Genomic DNA, 23,775 nt, shown 5'->3' with positions numbered 1-23,775 from the left:
GGGAATATGCTAATTGACTGTCACACCCTCAAAGATGGCGGCGCCCACAGCCAATAAGGAGGGAATATGCTAATTGACTGTCCCACCTTCAAAGATGGTGGCGCCCACAGCCAATAAGAAGAGAATATGCTAATTGACTGCCACACCCTCAAAGATGGCGGCGCCCACCACCACAAGATGGCGGCGCCCAATCCCCTCAGCCCCACCAGGGCGGCAGCCCCGCTCTGCGTGCCTGCCTCCGGAGTCCCCCAGTTCCTTCAGCCCCCCAGCCACACAGGGCCAGGCCAAGGCGCAGGCAAGCCTCGGATGGTGGCTGCCCAGCCGCCCAGGGCCGCCCGAAGCTCAGGAAACCAGGGCCGGCCGAGGCTTGCGCTGCCGGCAGTGGCAGCAGCAGAAGTGTGATGGGGGCATCGCCTTCCCCTGATCGCCAGGTCGCCTCCCACCCCTGAGGGCTCCCAGACTGTGAGAGGGGGCAGGCCGGGCTGAGAGACCCCCCCTCCAGTGCATGAATTTTCATGCACCGGGCCTCTAGTATCCTATCTAATAATAGACAAACATGGTAATTAACCATACCTCTGACACGCTTCCCATTGGCTAATCAGGGCGATATGCAAATTAACTGCCAACCAAGATGGCGGCCGGCAGCCAGGCAGCTGAAGTGAAAAGGAGGCTTGCTTGCTCCAGTGATGGAGGAAGCCAAGGTTCCCCACCTGCGCTGACGGCCTCTGAGCTGCACTCTAAGAAACAATGTTGCAATTATAGAAGCTAAATAAAACCCCAGAAACCTGCTTTCAGCCAGCTGGCCTCAGAGCTGGAGTTGCAACAGTGTTTCAATTATAGAAGCCAAACAAACCCAGATACCTGCTTTCAGCAGCCGAGGTCTCAGAGCTGGAGCGAGCCTCAGAGCTAAAGCCGGCTCTCAGTTCCAGTGACAGCCATAGAAGGTAAATAAATCCCAGAATTAAAAAAAAAAAGAAAAAAAGGAGAGGTTGGGAGCTTCAGTCACCCGCCAGCCTAAAAACGGCCCTCAGCCCCTCAACCAGACTGGCCAGGCACCCCAGTGGGGACCCCCACCTTGAAGGGGGTGTGACCAGCTGCAAACAGCCATCATCCCCTCATCCAGGCTGGCCAGGCACCCAAGCGGGACCCCCACCCTGATCCAAGACACCCTTCAGGGCAAACCAGCCGGCCCCCACCCGTGCACCAGGCCTCTATCCTATATAGTAAAAGGGTAATATGCAAACTGACCCTAACAGCAGAAGGACTGGGAATGACTGGTCACTATGACACACACTGACCACCAGGGGGCAGACGCTCAATGCAGGAGCTGCCCCCTGGTGGTCAGGGTGCTCTCACATGGGAGGAGCTCTGCTCAGCCACAAGCCAGGCTGATGGCTGCCAGTACAGCGGTGGTGGTGGGAGCCTCTCCTGCCTCCTCAGCAGCGCTAAGGATGTCCGACTGCAGTTTAGGCCTGCTCCCCGCTGGCAAGTGGACATCCCCCGAGGGCTGCCGGGCTGCCCGAGGGATGTCTGATTGCCATCTTAGGCCCAATCCCCCGGGGAGCGGGCCTAAGCCAGCAGGTGGTCATCCCCTGAGGGGTCCCAGACTGCGAGAGGGCACAGGCCGGGCTGAGGGACCACCCCCCTCCCCCCGAGTGCACAAATTTTTGTGCACCGGGCCTCTAGTTTAATAAATAATTACATTAAATTTGCCTATATAAATCCTTAACATCATACAGAAGAGACTGTTGACCTAACAGGGTATCAAGCATTAAATATGCATTTTTAATGACGACCTATGGGAGTAATAACATTGACTAAATTTTCAGCAATTCATCCAAAGGACAAAATCTTCAGCAATAAAATATCACTAATTCTTCAATGTTTGGACAAAAGTTAAGAAGCCATGGTTTCAAAATAGATGACTGAAATATACCTTGCAGCCTGGCCAAATTTTATTTTTTTAAATGATCAAGTACTATTAGTCTTCTTAGGACTAGAATGTATAATAGCAGAGGGGGATAAAAACTGACATGGGCTATATACTCATAAAGAAAAACTAGTATAAACTTATTAATGAAAAATTAACTTGCTACATAGCAGAGGAAGAGCAAACCATTTATTACTGCACACATCCAGTTTTACCTGCTTCATTTCTAATCCCTGGAACTAGCAGATCAAATCTGCCAAACAAAAAAAGTTCACTTTGACAAAAGTTGGTTTCTTATTTTTCCTCTATATTCTCCACATCTCGCCTTCTTTCCCATGCTCATTTGGGGTGGGGGGTGGGGGGCGGATGGTAAAGAAAATATTTCTTTAATATGCCCCCAATTTCCAAAAATCCATTTCTTCGTCCAAATTTGCCTTCCCATCTACTAACAGATTATCATATCATTTAAAAATCAGGAAATACATAGAATTTGGTAACGATATCCCTACCAACACTTGTAGTTTATAAATAAATCTGGCAAAAAAAGAATGTAACATTTCCCCAAGCAATCCAGTTATTTTTATTTTACAAAACATATGAATAAAATAGTTAACATACCCAAAGAAAAGCAGCCCGTAAGTGTTAGAAATATTTATCAGCTGTATTACAGGTTTTCTCCAAAATGATTAACATTTCAAGTTCAGAAATATGGCTAGCTATGGTGATAAACTAAAAATCTTAATCCCACTGGTCTCTAAACACGAAGGGTATGGCACAGTGGGATTAAAGATTCCACCTACAGTCTAACCTTCATTAAGCATGGACATAAAGGGTCACTTGTAATATACTACAAAACACATGATCAAGATATCAAAAGCTGTTTCCTTATAAGTAATAACTTATCATCTACACCTTACACTATATCACTGAAATTCCAGTTTCTCTATTTTCTGTCCTGTAGGTAAGATGCATTACTACTGAAACGAGGACCCACAGCCTCATTTGAGGTAATGGCTTCGTTATTTTCCTCAACTCCACCAGCCAACAATGCCCACTGATGGAGTACAACAGGAACTGAATAAGACCTTAGATGAGTCAAAAACCATCCACCCATTATTACAGAAATGGCTTAAAGTAAGCTCCTTCATGTCGCTGGGAAACCTGCTAGTTTTCTGTTTGTTTTAAACTTACTTTCCCACCAATCAGTGGTAGAACATGCATCTTTCCAGTCAAGCTGTCTTTCACAGATGATACTATTAGGCAGGTCCCACACAGGATGACTTGGCGTCTGGTCCATCGGTTCACTGGCAATTGCATTTTGCCTTTCCGGACATTATACATTCCTGAGAGCTGAATCCGTTCAGAGCTACAGGTGCTGTGAGGTTTTCCTGGAACAAGTGCAAACAAACAGTTTAGTCTTAAAAAAAAAATAAGCCTTCTTCTATTCATAAATTACTTGGACAACATAGAATAATTATAGGGGGGAAATCTAATTTGTAAGTGAGAGAATCTGAAACCTGAAGTTAGGCAATTATGGTAAGAACTACCAATCTCCTCAACATGTACATGTCAATATTAGGTGAAGAAGAGCTCTTTCCTTAAAAGCCTAGGGAAAGACTCCTCTGTTGTAACCCAAGTTTTATTTTCTTCTATATCCTTCACAGTTTAATTTTACATTAAAAAAGGGGTGACTTCATATTTTTATGAATGGCTAGAGTTAAAATATTACAGGCTGAAGATAGGAAAATAACATTCAAGATCTAGCATTAAATGAACTAATTAGTTTTAATGAAATTAACTTCTGATATTCTTCCTTCTACAATTAATGTATACAGGGTGGGGCAAAAGTAGGTTTACAGTTGTTCCTGTGGAAAATAATAAGTAATAATCTATAATAATAAAAGCATAAGATGCTAATTAGACCGAATGACCTTCAGGACAAAGCCAGGGCTGCGAGGGAAGCCCGGGTCCTGGGTGCCAGAGGGAAGCCGGTGCCAGCAGCTGGGAGAAGGAAGGCCTACTCTTGCATGAATTTCATGCATCAGGCCTCTAGTGAATATATAATGTCTAAGAGTACTGAAACGCATACTAAGAAATAAACAAGGGCCCTAACCGGTTTGGCTCAGCGGATAGAGCGTCAGCCTGCGGACTCAAGGGTCCCAGGTTCGATTCCGGTCAAGGGCATGTACCTTGGTTGCGGGCACATCCCCAGTAGGAGGCGTGCAAGAGGCAGCTGATCGATGTTTCTCTCTCTATCCCTCTCCCCTCCTCTCTGTAAAAAATCAATAAAATATATTTAAAAAAAAAAAAGAAATAAACAAGGGACAAGTGTCCACAATCAGGACCCAAGCCAGAAATGTTATATTTATTTGGAGGTTTGCCTAGTTGCCAAGGGCTAGCAGAAGACACAAATTCAGGAGAAATTATATTCTTATGAATATTAAAATTAACATAAATACCAAGCATTTTTGATAGATGTCTAATAGCTACTGGAGAAGGAAGCAGGAAGAGCAGCAGCATCAAAAATAGTTATTGAGATGGTCCAAAGAGTAAACCCTCCCAACACATACCTCTGGGCAGAAATGTTATTAGCAAATAAAACCAGCAGGTCTGAATTTCGCTTTCACTTTCTCCCAGTATATCAGAATGTCTTATAAAATGAGTATTTCCCACTATATAATTTTGCTGGAGCTAGGCCAGAGTGAAGTATAACAGTGGTCCACCTACTTGAACCTGGTGCCCAGCAACAACCACACAACTAGCACTCTGGTGGACCTGAGAGTTCCTGGGAGTTGTAAGTCCACTAAATGCTAATGCTCCCATAAAGCGGCAGGAAGCCCAGGAGACTTCAAAATAGGTGTTAACTACCAAAGGCTGCCAGTGAAGAATCAGACCACAGCCACTTGTCCCACTTACACCCAGAGAGGAAGATGCCCAGGTTCCTATCTAAGGACTCCTTCCTATATGACAGATGCTCTTCCTGTGGGGAAGAAGGGAAGAGAAGAGACTCGGCGGAAAAGTGAAAGGTAAGTGCAAGACTCAAAACAATGGACAATGGGCAACTGGATTTCCAAATTCCAGTTTCCATGATTAACATTCTCTAAACAAGGGATCTGATCTAAATTACACACATACACACACACACACATGCAAAACAGCCAGCCATTTTATTTAGCCACATCAAAGAGCAGCTTGTTAAATTGTCACATTGTGTGTGAGTAATTAGAGACTAAAGCAAAAGACAAAAGAAATGCGTAAGGAACAGCCCTTCAATTCTCCAACTCCACAAAAATCCTAGAAAAAGCCCCAAAACAAAACCCCAGATAGAGTGAACTGAGGCTGGAAGGGATATATAAGAGGAAAGTAGAGAGACACCAACAGAGACAGGCTTTTTATTCCCCACTTAGAAAAATTCCCAAGAGGCCTGAATAGTCCTGAAGCCTAACGGTAGGATCAGTCTGTCCTTGGAAAGCCCTAAACATCCCGGTCTGAATCAAATCACTCTGGTTTGCTCTGACTGAATTTCAATATCCTTGTTGTCTGTTGACACTCTGGGTGTTCCAGACAGACACACTCTCAGAACTCTGAGGCTCGGTGTGTAGCAACTGGGCTCTGGGGAACATGGAAATGAATGAGCAATATTTACCTGCGCAGTCACCAAGGTGCACCCTTCTTTGGGTCAGACTTCCTTACTCTATGACACAGGAATTACTTAAGCTCTTTCTGCCAATTCTCAAAGTTCTCAATTCAAAACAATTCCAATTGTCCTATGCTCTCATAAATACTGACGACACCAAAGTGACCAATGCTTGTCAATGTGAAGTTGGATCAGTTGTTGCGACTTGTATTTTAGAAATGTTTACTCTAATTCCCTACAAATTTAAGGCATTTCTTACATGATCCAGGAGCAAAGACAGACAACAAAGGCAAGTATTTCAAACTGAGATAGAGACCTGACCACAACAGAAGGTGATTTAAAACATATACATTCTCTTACTTACTCAGTTGGCACATGGTAGTTTGATTAGACTGGACATAGATACCCATAAAACCATTGCCAATAGTTTCCTTGTGCCCATTGTGACTTCTCCTCCCCCTCCATCCCCACTGAGAGTCTCCCATGCTCAGGCAACCACTGATCTGCTTTCTGCTATTTCTGTCCACATTGTTCAGTATACCAGGAGTTCCTTCTTTTTATGTTTATTTTTTGCTGAATAGTATTCCATTATATGAATATACAATTTTGTTTAACTATTCAGCTGCTGATGGACATTTGGAGTGTTTCCTCTTTTTTGGCCATTTTTGAAAGAACATTGGTGTACAAGTTCTTGTGTGGGCATATGCTTGTATTTCTCTTAGGTAAACACGAAGGATGGGGATGGCTGGGTTGTACCATTTTACATCCCCATCACTGGGGCAGGAGAGTTCCAGTTGCTCTGACTCCTTGTCAATACTTATAGAGCAACACTTATAGAGTGGTGGTATCTCATTATAGATTTAACTTGCCTTTCCCGAATCACTAATGATGCTGATCATCTTCTCAAAAGCTTATCTGAGACCTATATGCCTTCTTTGCTGAAGTGACTAATTCAAATCTTTTGTCCAGTTTTAATTGGATTGAGTCCCTCATATATTCTGAATACAAGTCTTTTGTCAGATATTTTTCCCAGTCTGGCTTGCTTTTTCATTTTTTTAACAGTACTTTGAGAAAGCAAAATTTCAATGTAATAAAGTCCATTGATTTACCTTTTATAATTAATGCTTTTTGTGTTGTATTTAAGAACTCTTTGAAAAACTCAAGGTCACTAAGACTTTCTCCTGTGTTTTCTTCTAGAATTTTAAAGTTTTAATTCTTATATTTAGGTCTATGCTTAATTTTACATTATTTTTATACATAGCAAGAAATAAGTATACTAGTAGGTTCAATTGTCTTTTGTTTGTTTTTTGACAAGAGGCTATCTAAATTTGTTGAAAAAAATCATGATTCCTATTGAAGTGCTTCGGCACCTGTATCAAAACTGTACTGACCACAGTTGGCTGGGTCAAGTTCTTGATTATTTCTGTTCCACTCATCTACTTGTCTCTCTTCACCTAATATTACATTAACTTGATTACTTCATCTTTATAGTCTTGAAATCAAGTGGCATGAGTCCTCCTCTGTGAAGAACGGCTGTTTTACTTCTTCCATTGCAATCTCTGTGTCTTTTATTTCTTTTTCTTGCTTCACTGCACTAGCTAGAACATTCCTTCCATACAATATTGAACAAAAGTAGTGAAAGCAGACATCCTTTCCTTTTTCTAATTGTAATGGGGTAGCATTCAGTTTTTCACCACTAAAAATACTATTACCTGTATGTTTTCCATAGGTGCCTTTTATCAAACTGAGGAAGTCCCTTCTATTCCTAATTTGATAAATTATTTTCTTTCTTAATCAGAAAGGGTTGCTGAAATTATTCAAGTGCTACTTCTGCCATCTATTGAAGTGATTGTGATCAACTTAATTGCCTCTTAAATGTTGAATAAGTCTTGCTTTTCTGGGATAAAATGCATTTAGCCATGACATATTATCATTTTTACATATGTTGGATTCAATTTCCTAAAACTTTAAAAATTATTACATTTATGTTCATGATAGATTTCAGATTATACTTTTTTCATGTATTTTTCTGGCTTTGGTGTCAGAGTTAAGTATTCTTTTCTCTTTACTTTTCTGAAAGAGTTTGAATAAAATTAATACTATTTCTTCCTTAAACATAAAGATACATCAGTAAAGCCCTTTGTACCTGGATTTTGTTATTGGGAGAGAGAGAGAGAGAGAGAGAGAGAGAGAGAGAGGTTTTAACTATAATTTCAATTTCTTTATTAGAGTTAGGGCTATTCCATTATCTATTTCTTCTTGAGAAAGCTTTGGTAGTTTGACTTTCAAGAAGTTTATCTACTTCACTTAAGATGCCATATAGTTGGCATGAAGTTGTTTACAATATTTCCTTATTATCCTTTTCATATCTATAGAATCTATAGTGATGTCACCTCTATCACTCCTGATATTGGTAACCCGATTCTTCTATCTTTTCTTGGTCAGTCTGGGTAGAGCAGCGGTTCTCAACCTGTGGGTCGCGACCCCTTTGGCGGTCAAACGACCCTTTCACAGGGGTCGCCTAAGACCATCCTGCATATCAGATATTCACATTACGATTCATAACAGTAGCAACATTACAGTTATGAAGTAGCAACGAAATTAATTTTATGGTTGGGTCGCAACATGAGGAACTGTATTTAAAGGGCCAGAAGGTTGAGAACCACTGGGTTAGAGGATTACCAATTTTATTAAGCTTCTCAAAAAACCGATTTTTGGTTGCATTCTCTATTGTTTCTCTGTTCACAGTTTCATTTATTTCTGTTCTTATCCTTATTGCTTCTTTGACTAATTTTGGGATTTACGTGTATTTTTTCTAGTTTCTTAAGGTATAAACTGAGGTCACCAATTTGAGGCTTTCCTTTTTTGCTAATATAGGCATTTAAGGGCTATATAAACTTCCTTCTAAGCACTGCTTTAGCTGTATTCCAAAAATTCTGATAAATTGTGGTTTCAGGTTCACTAAACCTTTATTTTGCAGTGTGGAATCTACTGTTAATTCCACCCAGTGTACTTTTCATCTCCACAAGTTCAACTGGGATCTATGTGTGTCATACACATACACTTATATACATACAACAAAACATAATTATAATAGTTATTTACATGTCCTTTGTCAACTAATTCTATCATTGGTATCATTTCTGTGTCAGTTTCATTTCATTGAGTTTTGTCCTCATTATAGGTCCTATTTTCCTGATTCTTTGCACACCTGGTAACTTTTCTTGGATGCCTTTTATCTCGTTTAGTGCTGGATATTTTTATATTTCTATAAATATTATGGAGTTTTGTTCTGGGACACAGTTAAGTTAGTTGGAAATAATTCAGTTCTTACAAGGTTTGCTTTCTAAGACTGGTCATATAAGACCAGAGCAACCTTAATTCTAGAGCTAACAGTCATATTAGCAAGTCCCCTGACACCCTGTAAATCAGGAGTCACCAACTGGTGGTCCGCACACCACTAGTGGTCCGTGATGTCCGAAAGGTTGGCGACCGCTGGTTTAAGAAAACCTTTGGAGCAGGAGTCGCCAATTGGTGGTCCATGGACCGCTGCTGTAAATGATATCACTTCCTTCTGCGGCTGGTGGGAACATGAACTATTCCAGGCCCTGAGCTTCAAAGTTTGTCTGCTCTGCTCATTTTCAGTGGTTTTCTTCCTCCCCACCCCCCCCGCCCCCCCCCCATCCCCCAGCCTTGGGCAGTTGCCACCTTGGGCAGTTCTCACACACACACACACACACACACACACACACACACACACTGATCATGACTCAGCTGGAGGCTCACTGAGGACCCCTTACCCACTCCAGGACCCTGTCTCTGAGCAGGTCTTTCCTCCCTAGCACACTAGTCTGTAAACTCAAGCTGCTTAGCCTCCATGGACTCCAGGCTCTGTCTGCGTTCTCTCATCTGTTAGTTGGTGCTGCCTGATGCCCACAGTCCAAAAGCTATTTCACATGTTTCATCTGATTTTTAATAGTTTCGGGTGAAAGAGTATATGCATTTCCTGTTACACCATCTTGGATGGCATAAGATGCTATTATCTTTAATTTAACTCAGTTTCTAATACCTACTGTTCATTCATTTTTTTTCTTTCAAAGTGCTGAATACCAATACATTACTATATTCGAAAATTCAGAGAAGCTCCATAGGGCCAGTGGACTGGAAGAACTATTAGCCATTGTCCAGAAATGGCTCTAAACTACAGCATTAACATAGTTCTTCTTTTTCAATTATTGACTCTAGTGAGTATATAAGCAACTTCTAATCTGCTGCCTTACTTTACATTCAATCCTGAAATTAGCTCTCTACCCTTTTTCAAAGTAAAGACAGAACTTTGTGGTAAGTCTTTCTCTCTACTCAGAGGTCCTTCTTGACTTCCATATTACAATCTAAATAGTTAAGGCTTCTGAACAAGTCACTTCTGATCAAGTGTCACTGTACCACCTTTCAAAAAAAATGTAAATAGAACAATAGTTCTGAGTTCATATATCTCTCTACCCTGCCACAAATAGAAGAACTTCATCCTGAATAGACATAACTAAGATAACTGGATTGGGCTACTCTGATGGAAAAATCCTGACTGACAATTCTAAATAAAATAGCCTTCTTTGTCGACTCAAGTGGGAGCAGGGCAGATTATTATAATAATTGCTTCTGACACGGTGGTTCTAAAAGTGTGGTCCTAGGACCACTAGGACCAGAGTTACCTGGAAACTTATTAGAAATGGAAATTCTCAGGCCCCCACCCTAGAACTATTGACTCTGCCTCTCTGGAGGTGCAGCCAGCAATCTGTTTTAACAAGCCCTATATAAACAGGGGTCTGGATCAAAGAACAGAGAGTTCATTGTGAGGCTTAGACAAATTCCTCCATCTTTTAAAATAAGAGCCTGGGTTTTGTTCTTTTCTTTTTTCTTCTCTTTACCTTTCTTCTCTTCTGTGGCTTAAAGTCCTACATTTAACTATCATTCCACAAGATGAGAGAATTTTAACTTCTGAGGGGGGAAAAAGAATATAGTAAAGAAAACCACTAATTTGGATATCACTAACTTAGAATTTTGAACAGAAGCCTTTGGGTTTTGTTTTGTTTTGTTGTTTGTTTGTTTTAATATATTTTATTGATTCTTTTACAGAGAGGAAGGGAGAGGGATAGAGAGTTAGAAATATCGATGAGAGAGAAACATCGATCAGCTGCCTCCTGCACACCTCACACTGGGGATGTGCCCACAACCAAGGTACATGCCCTTGACCAGAATCAAACCTGGGACCCTTCAGTGTGCAGGCTGACGCTCTATCCACTGAGCCAAACCGGCTAGGGCGACCAGAAGCTTTTGAAACTGAAGTCTACTTCTGTCTTATCTATCAGCAGGAAATATTACTAAATAAATTAATAAACATGACTAGAAGAAGTGTTTATTTATGTAAGGGAAACTACAATGTGTTTCATTAACACCAATTAGCTCATATATGATGTACACAGAAGATGATATCAGTATCATATGTCTATTGTGTTGGTTCACAAGTATTGACTGAGGCAAGGGGAGCCAGAATAATGGAAACAGAATGGTAACTTTCAAAAACAAAGGAAATATCACACAATAAATGCACTGTCTCAGTGCCCTAAAGCCAGCATTTCCACTCCTCTTTTATTGGACACTTTTAATATTCCCTAAGGCAACTCAACTTCCAGCCACACTGCCTGCCTAGGCTGTCTAAGTGATCTCCTGAGGTGCCCTATTATTTTTGTTAGTACTCTGGTTATACAGATGCATGGAGTTAGAATCCGGCCCTTCCCCAACTCCATTTTCTCATAAACCCTTTTCAGAATTTTCAGCAACATACATACATTAGCAGAAACACCATTGAAAAAACAAATAAGTACTAATTTGGTTGCTGCCAATTGCATGTCTTTGCTAAATATATCCTAGTGCAGTGATGGCGAACCTATGACACGCGTGTCAGAGGTGACACGCGAACTCTTTTGATTGATTTTTCTTTGTTAAACGGCATTTAAATATATAAAATAAATATCAAAAATATAAGTCTTTGTTTTACTATGGTTGCAAATATCAAAAAATTTCTATATGTGACACGGCACCAGAGTTAAGTTAGGGTTTTTCAAAATGCTGACACGCCGAGCTCAAAAGGTTCGCCATCACTGTCCTAGTGTCTACTATTGGAGTAGTTTAAAAACAGGTCCACAAGTTTCTTTAAATTCTTCCCTTCAAAAGGTGGACCCTAATGTGACTCCCTGGCATGTGGACTGTACTGAGTGACTTGCTTCTAACAAGCACAATGTGGCAGACTGGAAGGCTGCCTGGGACTTCTGAAGCCAGGTAGGAAAGGGCATATATATAGCTTCCTCTTTGCTCTCTCTAGGATCACTCCCTCTGGGGAAGCCAGCTTCCATGTGATCAGGACATTCTGGGAACCCTAAGAAAAGGCCAACAAGGTGAGGAACTGAATCTGAAAACAGCCAGCAAGGAACTGAGCCCTCTTTTAGCAGCCACGTGAGCAAGCCATACTAGTATATGATGTAGATCCTCCAGCCCTTGCCAAGCCCAGAGAGCTTGGCTCCCAGGACTTCATGACAGTCTCCAGCCAGAACTACCCAGCTAAGCCTACACCTGAATTCCTGACTTAGAGAAACTATAAGATAATAAATGTGTGGTGTTTTAAGCCACAAAGGTTTGATGAAATAACTAATACAACTTTACTATATTGATTTCACTTAGTTCTACTTATCTGAACATATTAAATATGTCCCTAAAATAATCTATAAAAGTATTCACAAGGCTTTGTATAAACTGGTGAAGGTCTACTGTAATACAAAATAGTCAAAAATATAAACAGCACATTAAGCAATCATAATTTCCAAAACTTTAAAGAATGAAAATATTCATGATATGGCACCAAAAACTAAGAAAGCTCGATCACTACATAAACATTAATGAAAGAATTTACCAGGTCCCTGGAGCTGAAAATTGTCAGGAATGAGTGAAAATACTCAACTCTCACCTCACCTTACCAGCTTAGGCTGATAAAACTCTAAAGCATGTTTCTTATTGCATATAAATCCTTAAATCCTTCTTGACTACCTCCAGTGACAGACTGTATTAAATGACTTGCCGAGGGTCATTTGAAGAGCTGGCAGAAGGATTTAAATGGCCCCATAACAAGGTCTACAGACCTGAGCACTGAACTGGCACCTGGGAATCTTGTCTGGGAGCTGAAAGGCTGAATGAGCTCAGCAAGGCGTGCTGGCAGGAGCTTTGAAACAGATTTCAGACTAGTCACTTTTAGCTAATGGAAATGACAGCCAGCTGCTAAATAGATTTGGGGAGGGTTAATTTATGCGTCAGATCAAAAAATATATAGTCAACTGCCCAGTAAATCTTGCTTCTTATTGACAGCTACTCAATTTGATCAGGTTTATTTATATCTCCCAAATTACTGTAGACTCTCAAATTACTGTACGCCTGAGAAATGTCATGCCCTGAACCTTTCTCTAATCTCTAAATTCTTGAATACATACCACTAGAGCTTATAATGTTAATTAAAACAGTACCTGGAAAATGTGAGCTATCCCTTCATGCTCTTACAGATTCTGTAAACACAGGCCAAAGTAATTTAAAAGAGGGGGGAAAATCAACCAAAGCAATACACTATCACTAATAGTTTTAGCAAGAAAACTATTGCTAATATAACTAATACAAACTACAGTAAAATTAGCCATGAACTCAACAAATCTGAAAAATCACAGTAGTGAAGATGATTACCATGGCTGGACATTGTGTGTTACTACGTAGCAAACCATAATAAATTAAAATGCTTAAGGGAAATGCAGAATGAAGATAAGTTACAGCAGATGGCCTCAAACTTTAGCATGCACCAAAATCACCTGGAAGGCTTGCTAAAGACACACTGCAGGCTCCAATCCCCACTCCCCCCAAAGTTTCTGATTCAGTAATTCTGGGAAGGGGCCTGAGATTTTGCTGATGCTGCAGGTCTGAGGAGCACAATTTGATACCCACTCAGTTACAGTATTAGATTAACATGTCTTTTTGACCTGATGGACTAGCAGCATTTGGTTTATTAACCTTGACTAAAGAAGCAAGTGAATCAAGTTGAGGAGAAGATGAGAGAGACAACTGGGAATAAACTTGAGAGCAAGCAGGTGCTACCTTTTTTTTTCTTTCCTTCCTTCCCTTATCCCCTGTCCTCATAAGGAACTAGATTCACTTCTCAGACATCTTTAAAGATCCACGCCCCCCCCCCCCCGCCCCCGACACACACACACACTCCATCATCAAAGTAAGTTTTTAGTTGTCTATCTGGTGCTCACATCTCTTCTTGGGATGTGTATTTAGAGAAGCTATTTTTTTCGAATGTGGGATTCATTATAATTTTGCATTCATGGACACCATAACCTCTCTGCTTTATGAGATCCTTCAGGTCAGTTCTAGGAGCAATATATAGTTAGCTGGTGTGGCCTCCCCTTCTTAACTTCATATTTGGTAACGAAAACACACTTGAAAAATTTCATCAAGTCCTTCACTGGTCAGTTCACTGTTTTCATCATCTGTGATATCCCAGAAATGATAGTCTTGTTTCTCCTGTGCATAACTTCAGACCATACTTTAAGAGTAATTTCACCATCCTCTTGAATTTTCTTTCTCATTTGATGAGCAAATATTTCCTTGGCTAGAAAAATCACTGAAAGAGTTTCACTAATTTTTTGTTGTCATTTCTGTTATAATGGATGGTAGACTTCTTCAGATCCATATGTTTGTTAAACTTCTGCCTTATTCAACATTCTTAAATTACCTACAACTTCTATTTTCTGGCTAAAAACCATCACTTTGGTGTTGCCCAACTGGCTTTATTTTGTGGCACTTCTCCACAAAGAATACTGTTAAAGGCACAAGCATTAAAGCGCACAACACCAGGAATGAGGGGTAAATAGCTGAACTTCGCTGAAATAATGACGCTGGGCCGCAGGCCTCAGGAATGACTGACAAAATCTTAAATCTGAGAATGCCTAAGGTCCAGTGTACCCCTATTTACTCTGACTGCTCTCAAAATAACATAAGCAATACCTCCTATAGATGAAAATTGTGACGTGTCAGAGGTGATGCATACCGCTGTGGGTATGGAAATCAGGATGATGAAACTAGACAGCTCCAAAGCTCCAGCTGGGTCAAGTTTTCACTGTGAGATGCTTTCAATAGGAGTATTGTGATTTCCAGCCAGGTACACACACCATCATAAATAGCAAAATTAAAATTCTAAAGTCAAGCAGAATGAATTTTGGATAATTCACAACATTATCTCTCTATCCTAAGACATAGTAAAACAAACAAATAAAAACAAAACAACAGACAACTACATTTCATTTTCCTTTGCTGTGAAGAACACTTCAGCCAAGATGACTTGAAAAGGTGACAATGTCCACACAATTACACAGGACACAATCTGATTCAAACTTCTTTTCCACTGTAGTTCTCCCTTTAAGACAGGGCTAGAGTTTACTTACCCCTTTAGAATACATACCGATAATGTTTAAGCTTGACTTTTACAAAACAAGAACAAAGATTTCAAGAGCAAAACTATTTCCTAAAAACATTATTTTCCTCTTGTCTCTACTGCATTAGATAATATTCCATTGACAACCCTGCTCCCTATGAGGCTGATTCCATTAAGAAGGGTTGAGTCGAGATTCAAAATTCTAGAACTGACCTAAAGATCTTGTACAACCATCACCTCAGAAACGTCTACAATTCACCCATTCCAAACGGATGCTATCTCTCAATTTATTAGGAATCTCTAAAACATTACAAAATCTCCCATTATTAACACATTCTTATGATGTACCTATAGGAAACTTCAGGATCTTCATTTCAAACCTTCTCAGAAGCACACACAAAATCCTTAAATTATTTTAAATAATAATTATTATTCAAAGATTAAAGGGAAAAGGAATAAACAACAAAATAACCATAAACCTGCTTTTTTGGTAGTATTATACACATTTTGATGAATTTTTTCAATTTACAAATAATTTACATGTTGTAATCATAACACGCACACCATTTTATATCCTGCTTTATCCTCTCCAAATTACATCATACACATTTTTCCAAGCTGTCAGTCTGTTAAGCTTAAAGATTTGGAAAATACTACATAAGTTATCATTTGTTTATCCATTTCCTCACTATTGACAATTATTTCTGAATTCTCATTCTATAAATTGTTAAACCAAAGTGCATGACTTTTTTTTAACAACTCCTAATCCCTTTAATATCATCAATTCTTTCTAGTAGTTCTAAATCAGCTATAAATTAAAATAAGCCAAAATAAGCATGCTTCTACTACTGAATATTTTCCTCAGAATAAAAGAGTAACATTTCCAGACATCCTAAGAACATATGTGTGCAGAGTGGCTACAGTGTTTGGACAGGTTCAAGCCTTGGACTAATGAGAGGGCACAGTCCTCTCATTGCCACGTGCAAGTCCCAGTTTGGAGGGCAGACCCCTCCCAGCACAATTATAGTCAACAGTTATAGTTGTAAGCTTGAACCTATGGTCCAAACACGTGGCCCCACATGTCTGAGTGATGTGGGCTTGATCGAGTTCAGGTACATGTAACTGAGTAGAATCAAAACCCACGAGAATGTTGTAAACATCTTGACCACGCCCTTACTTTGCCTCGTGGAATCTGGCTATAAAATAAAGACACAGCTTGTAGTCCATGGCGCTGTCTCTCCATCACAGAGGGCAGCGTCCCACCCAGCCTCAGCTTTATTCTCTTGTCTGTCTTTTCTAATCCTTCACCGCCCCCACTCAGGTTCACCCTTGGCTGTGCTGGCGCAGCACACATATGAAAGAAGAAAATAGCACAATAAGCTATATTAGTAATAAAAATTAACCCACATCCTCAAACCATGATGAAAATAGGTTTCATATTGTTGATACCAGTATGTGTTTGAATAAGATGTGTGAAATCACTACTTTTTGAAGACTGATTAAAAGAAAATAGACTAAAAAAGTAAAAGAGGGAAAAAAAACTATAATTTTTCTGGTGAAAACCTTTGTATTAGTGCACAGATTACTGCACATTCTAATTTTAGCCAGTATTCTATAGTTTTTCTTCTCTGCTCTCCCTCAAAAAAAAAAAAAAGGATCATTATTCCCTAACTGATTGTAACTATAAGGAGTAGCAAAACACTTAGCAATGGATTTTTTTAAAAATTCTAGAACCCGCCCTAACTGGTTTGGCTCGGTGGAGAGAGCCTGGGCCTGCGAACTCAAGGGTCCCAGGTTTGATTTCGGTCAAGGGCATGTACCTTGGTTGCAGGCACATCCCCAGTGGGGAGTGTGCCGGAGGCAGCTGATCGATGTTTTTCTCTCATCTATGTTTCTGACTCTCTCTATCCCTCTCCCTTTCTCTCTGTAAAAAAATCAATAAAATATATTAAAATATAAAAAAAAAAATTCCAGAACCCCCTTCCATGCACAATTTTCGTGCACCAGGCCTCTAGTAAAAACATATTTAATTAGTCTTTTAGATCTAGGATACTGATTTAAGTCCTTGGTGACCTGATGCTAGAGCATTTCTAACAGATACCACACTGGCAGCCAGTTCTCAAGAAGACCGATTCTGAGCAGGAGCTGGAAAAGCAGAGTGGCTCTGAGAGTAGCATATGATCCATCTTTTACTGAAAATTAGTCTTAGAATCCTAAACTATCTGTATTAGCTGCCTATGTCTGCCAAACTACCCCAAATTGGATAGCTTAACGCAACAGAAATTTATTTGCTCACAGTCTGGAGTGTAGAAGTCTGAAATCAAGGTGTCAGTAAGCTGGTTCCTTCTGGAGGTTCTGTCCAGGCCTCTCTCCTAGCTTTTGGTGGTTGTAGGCAATCCTTCATACTCCCTGGCTTGTGGCAGCATGCTGAGAATCTTTGCCTGTCTTCACTTTGCCTTCTTCTCTATGTGTATCTCTTTGTATCTTATAAGGATCTGATCTTAACTAATTACATCTGCAAAGACCCTAAGTTCACATTCTGAGGTTCTAGGTGGACAAGAATTTTGGGACGACACCTACCACACTATTAATCTCTGATCTAAACAAATCTAACTTTATTTTATTTAATAATTAAATATTTATAGTACTACCTTTCTTCAGTATTGTCATAATGTATGTTCAATACAATGCACTGAGTATATTAAGTTTACAATAAAAGTTACTAGTACTTAATCATGAAATATCACTATAACAAGATCAAGCAATTATTGCTAGCACAGCTCTACAAAGATTGCTAGGTACAATACGACATTTTGACTTTTAAATGTTAAAGGCCAATGCCCTGGCAGACAAAAGTATCATGTCTCCAAGCACTATATCTGAAAATTCAAACTACTAAAGATACATGAAGCATTCTGTGATTTTTGTGGTAGTAGGGTGATGACTTGGCTCAAATCCAATGATTGGAATATTAGTAGACTAACCCAGTATTAGCACTTCACTTCTAAGTTAAATAAACCTCAGTGTTTACTTAACTGTCTTCAAGTGTCTTAACACTTGAAGAGGACTGAAAAACGTTGAAGATTAACCCTGCAGACTATCACAGTATTACATATTTTTCTAGACAATTTTACATATTTTTCCTACCTACTCACAACTCCAAATAAAGCTAGCATCCATCTTTTAAATAAACCAGTGGATAAAGAATCAAAATGCCAACACATGTACAAACAATTTTAAGAATATTTGTAAAACACTAAATAGAACATACTTATTTAGCATACAGATTCACTAGTATTAACCTTTCCGTCTTTTGTTAGTTCAAAAATCATGCCATTCTTCTTCATATTCTCAGAGGATCTAGACCAATGACAAACACACAGCAGGCATTCAATAAAGTCTAAACAAATTAACTGAAATAACTGGAGATAAGAAAATATAAACTACTTGCAGGGATGAGAAAATTTCAATTTATATATGGCATTTTCTAATAATAAGCTGGATATTTTTAAAACGTCCTCAATAACCTAAGATAAAAAGGCAATATAACCTGAAGAAGAACAGTTTAGCTAATAGACTTTTTAGAAATAACTATGGATGTACAATCAAATATATTACATAACTTGTCATCATACACACAAAATATTAAATTTAAAACTTTTTGGGAGAATCGAAGATGGCGGCATAGGTAAACACCGGAGTTTGCTGCCTCGAACAACCACTTCAAAAATACAACTAAAAGTCGGAGCGGACATCAACCAGAACCACGGGAAGGCTGGCTGAGGAGAGTCTCTTCAACTAGAAGCAAAAACAACAGCATTCCGACGCTCAGCGGAGGCGCAGTGTGGAAAATTTAAAGGTACGGCGGTGCGGTGGTGAGGGTGCGCGCGCAAAGCGGGCTGGCGGCTGAGGGCGCGATTGTCGTTTTCAATCAGGAGCGAGTCTCAGACTCTGGGCTACAGATCCGGGCGAGTCTCTAGGGACCCAGACTCAAACGGGAGAAGCGGGACTGTCTGGCTACGGCCCCTCCGAGGTTTGCAGCGGTTAAGGGGACAGAGAGGCAGAGCCCCTGGGGACGGACTGAGAGCAGTCATAGCGGCTCCCTCCCCCCGCCCTGTTGAGCCCGCCCCGCCCAAGCCCTGCGCACGGCCATTTGCCGACCGCCTCAGGCAAAGGCTGGAATAGCGCCTCCCCAGAAGACAGACATTTTCCACAGCTGATTCCTACAGCCAGTCGGCCTGGTGGTCAAATCCCTCTAGTGTTAACTACAACAATTAAGGCTTGGCTAGAACAAGACTGCGCACAGAGACCACAAGGGGGTGCACCAAGAAAGCATAAAAGATGCGGAGACAAAAAAACATGACAGAAATGGAGGATATGGAGCTAAGAATCGCAATTTTGAGGGCTTGCCATAAATTTGTGCAGAGCCTCACGAAAACTAATGAGACCCTCGATGCTACGATAAAGAAATTAGAAAGTAAGCATACACGGACTGAAATAAAGAATATTATACCCAATAGCAGACCAGAGGAGCACAAGAATCAAACCAAAGATTCGACAAAAAACACCCAATTGGAAAAGCAAAATGAAAAAAGAATCCGAAAGTGTGAAGATAGTGTAAGGAGCCTCTGGGACAGCTTTAAGCGGTCTAATATCAGAATTATTGGAGTGCCAGAAGATGAGAGACAGCAAGATATTGAAAACCTATTTCAAGAAATAATGGCAGAAAACTTCCCCCACCTGGAGAAAGAAATGGACTTACAGGTCCAAGAAGCGCAGAGAACCCCAAACAAAAGGAATCCAAAGAGGACCACACCAAGACACATCATCATTAAAACGCCAAGAGCAAAAGACAAAGAGAAAATCTTAAAAGCAGCAAGAGAAAGAGGCTCAATTACCTACAAGGGAATACCCATACGACTGTCAGCTGATTTCTCAACAGAAACTTTGCAGGCCAGAAGGGAATGGCAAGAAATATTCAAAGTGCTGAATACCAAGAACCTACAACCAACATTACTTTATCCAGCAAAGCTATCATTCAGAATTGAAGGTCAGATAAAGAGCTTCACAGATAAGGAAAAACTAAAGGAGTTCATCACCGCCAAACCAGTATTATATGAAATGCTGAAAGGTATCCTTTAAGAAGAGGAAGAAGAAGAAAAAGGTAAAGATACAAATTATGAACAACAAATATGCATCTATCAACAAATGAATCTAAGAATCAAGTGAATAAATAACCTGATGTACAGAATGAACTGGTGATTATAATGAATCAGGGACATAGAAAGGGAATGGACTGACTATTCTTGGGGGAAAAGGGGTGTGGGAGATGCGGGAAGTGACTGGACAAAAATCATGCACCTATGGATGAACTCAGTGGGTGGGGAGTGAGGGCGGAGGGTGGGGTGGGAGCTGGAAGGAGGGGAGTTATGGGGGGAAAAAAGAGGAACAAATGTAATAATCTGAACAATAAAGATTTAAAAAAAAAACTTTTTGTATTTTTAGAAGCACAGAAAAACTAGTTATGAATTCAAATTATATACTACAGTGGTCAAAGACAAGCATAAAACTTTCTAAGAGACTACAAATAAACAAAATCCACCCATTTCTCTTTTTTTCCCATCACTTTCTTATGATACCATAAACCTTTCATTCTCTACATTTTTCACTATTAATGATGACTAACTCCTTTAGGAAGGCATTCTTAACTTTTTCATTCACTCAGCTCCTGTTTATCAGCCTCTGCTTATCTGCATCTGGGCTTGCAGGTTAAACTGGAGAGGAGACTTCTCCAGCACTGACCAGAGGACAAAATGTTGCTCACCTCTGAAAGTGAATGCCCGCTGGAGCCGTCCTAGAGCATTACCTCACACATGGGACTCTCTCTTCCTCCCACAGAGCAGAAATAGAATTCTGGAATACACTGCTGAATCAATGATTTCTAAATGCTCACCTCAGAATAATCCACAGATACAAATGTCTTAATCCTATTTTAGTTTATAAACTATGTGGGTACAACCATGGCATCTTCTTGTTTATGCTTCTACCCCAGAAATCACAAGCCTTACAACAAAAGTTTAATACATACAACTGATATTGACTTAAAATTTTAACCTTATCCCTTAATTTTATGTCCTCGAGTTTTAGAGTAAATAGAATAATCAGTGGGAAATATAATTTCCTAGACAAACTAAGATTGATTATAATTAATAAGGACATTCCTTGACCATCACTATCTCTTATATTTTGCCAATTACTGTTACATAGATTTCCTTTTCATATGATAACAAAGAAAATAATTTTGTGGTTGCATACTATAATAATTCCTAAAGATTATTAACTTGAAGAATACCTGATTAATATACTCATCTTGCACTAAACCAGAAGATTTCATTATGAAAGGACAATTTTATTATGAAAAAAGGACTTTAAACTAAAAGCTAATAACTTCTGGGTAAATAACATACTGATTTAAACTAATTCCTGATGAAATGAGTGTTCACGTCAAGGTTTTTATTACTTGGAGTTTCCTCATAGAGCTTCTATCTTTGTCTTATCTCCTGTAGACAACACTTCAGCTCACATAATCCCAAACAAATTTATAGGGAAAATAAAACTATACTTAAGAGCTTTAGAGTTAAAGAACATAATCTCATACTAAGATCTGAGGGCAAAGCTCTGTTTAGATAAATAAGAAATTATAAATTTCAAAACAGATGTTAAGCTAATCCTCATAGATATCATTTCAACATTACAAACAACATTTAGATAGTCCAACTACAGACAGAAGTAGTAAATACACAATACACTGACAAATACTTATCTTTTTAATGCCCTACAAAATATCTGCCTTGGAAATATCTATCTTTTGGAAGAAAGGAGTTTTCTCAATATTATACGACCAATACAAATGACCCCTTCCCCCAAAGAATCAACTAACCAAATTAAGAGGCTATTCTGAAAGTATAATATATTTTCACCAGTCCCACTGCTAAAACCAGTCCCACTGCTAAAACCATTTTTATACCTTACAAGAGGCCCGGCGATCAGGCCTGATCTGTGCCGCGACCAGCGGGGCGATCAGGGGGGTTCCCCTGCTGGCACCCATCTTGGCCAGCCTGGTGCCGCCTGCTTGCCGGCCCCGCCCCCCACCACTGCTGCTGGTCTCCTCCCTCGGTCGCCTTCCTCTGTGAGGCGACCAGAGGGGCAATTGGGGGGCCCCAGCTGGCACCCGCCTTGACTGGCCTGGGACCTGCAGGCGGAGGGCAGCTCCTGCATTGAGCGTCTACCCCCTGGTGGTCAGTGCACATCATAGCGATTGGCCATTCGGTCGATTTGCATATTAGGCTTTTATTATATAGGATGCCTAAAAATGGGGAAAGCAGGAAAAATGAAAAAAAGTATCTATAGTAATAAAAGGGTAACATGCTAATTAGACCGGATGTCATTGTGGATGTCCTTCCTGACAAATTCTGGATGTCCTTCCTGAGGGAAGCCAGCCCGGATCCTGGATGCCTGCGGGCAGCCCGAGGGAAGCCAGCCTGGGTCCTGGGTGCCTGCCGGCAGCCAGAGGAAAGAAACAACCTGGGTCCTGGGTGCTGGAGGGAAGCCGGAGCCAGCAGCCGGAGGGAAGGAAAGGCTACTCTTGCACGAATTTTCATGCATCAGGCCTCCAGTAAATAATAATACTAGAAAGAAATAACATAGAAGGAATAACTTTCTTTCTGAGTCTATCAATAAATCCTGTTTGGAATCACTATGAGAAACCAGTCTAAAAGGAAGAAATAGGAAGGAGTCAGGTAAAAGAAATTACTGCTTTTCCTGATAGACTTAAGTAAATTTTATCTACCAATTCTCCATTCTTCCAAGCATGCATAATCAGACTCAAGGATGACCTCAAAGGTTGAGGATATTTCTTGTGTTTAACAAAAAGACATGACTACTGAGAGGAAAGACACTATGTGAAACTCTTGAGCTTAAGTTTGTGTATTGTTTTCTCTACAGATGCATGAAGAGAACAGGATGGGCAAGCAGAAAAACCAGTTTGTTGGCAACTTAGGATACTATAAACTAGCAGAAATAGAACAATCAGTATTTCTATTAAGAAAGACTTTAAAGTCATTATTTGCAGGAGAGACTGAAGTAGATAAAACTTTTTTAAAAAAGCAATTCTGGCTATACATATGAATGGAGGAGGGAGAAGGAATTTTAACCTCTACTTTGCACCATAAGTAGACATTAACATTGGAGAATATCTCTATGACCTTAACATAGGCAAAGATTTCTTACATAGGACAAAAAGGAGTCATCATAAGAAAAAGGTGGACATATTAAAATGCATCCAAACTTAGAATGTCTGCCATCAAAAGACACCATTAAGAAAGTGAAAAAAGCACCCCCGGCCAGTGTGGTTGTGATTAGAGTGTCAGCCCATGCACCAATGGTTCGAGGGTTCGATTCCAGATCAAGGGAATACACCTGGGTTGCAGGTTCTATCCCCAGCCTCGTTCGGGACAAATAAGGGAGGCACCAATAGATGTGTTGCTCTCACACTGATGTTTCTTTCGCTCTCCTTTCCCCTCACTCCCTTCCACTCTCTCCAGAAATCAATAGAAACTATATCCTCTGGTGAGGATTAACAAAAGAAAAAAGAAAAGAAAAAGAAGAGAGAGAGAAAGAAAA

General features: G+C 40.1%; 1 protein-coding gene across 1 annotated transcript in view; it reads right to left on the bottom strand.

The window, feature by feature from the left end:
- The window catches only part of PHLPP1 (PH domain and leucine rich repeat protein phosphatase 1), a 207,090-nt gene that overhangs the window by 108,990 nt on the left and 74,325 nt on the right, over window positions 1-23,775 (bottom strand). Inside the window, exon 3 of the mRNA XM_014454458.1 lies at window positions 3,122-3,318. Coding sequence (XP_014309944.1) covers window positions 3,122-3,318 — 197 coding nt within the window. The remainder of the gene's footprint in view (window positions 1-3,121; window positions 3,319-23,775) is intronic.

The sequence above is a fragment of the Myotis lucifugus genome, unplaced genomic scaffold, assembly GCF_000147115.1.
Source record: "Myotis lucifugus unplaced genomic scaffold, Myoluc2.0 scaffold_36, whole genome shotgun sequence".
NCBI lineage: Eukaryota > Metazoa > Chordata > Mammalia > Chiroptera > Vespertilionidae > Myotis > Myotis lucifugus.
The sequence above is the reverse complement of the archived record's forward strand: the minus strand, read 5'-3'. Positions and strand labels throughout refer to the sequence as shown.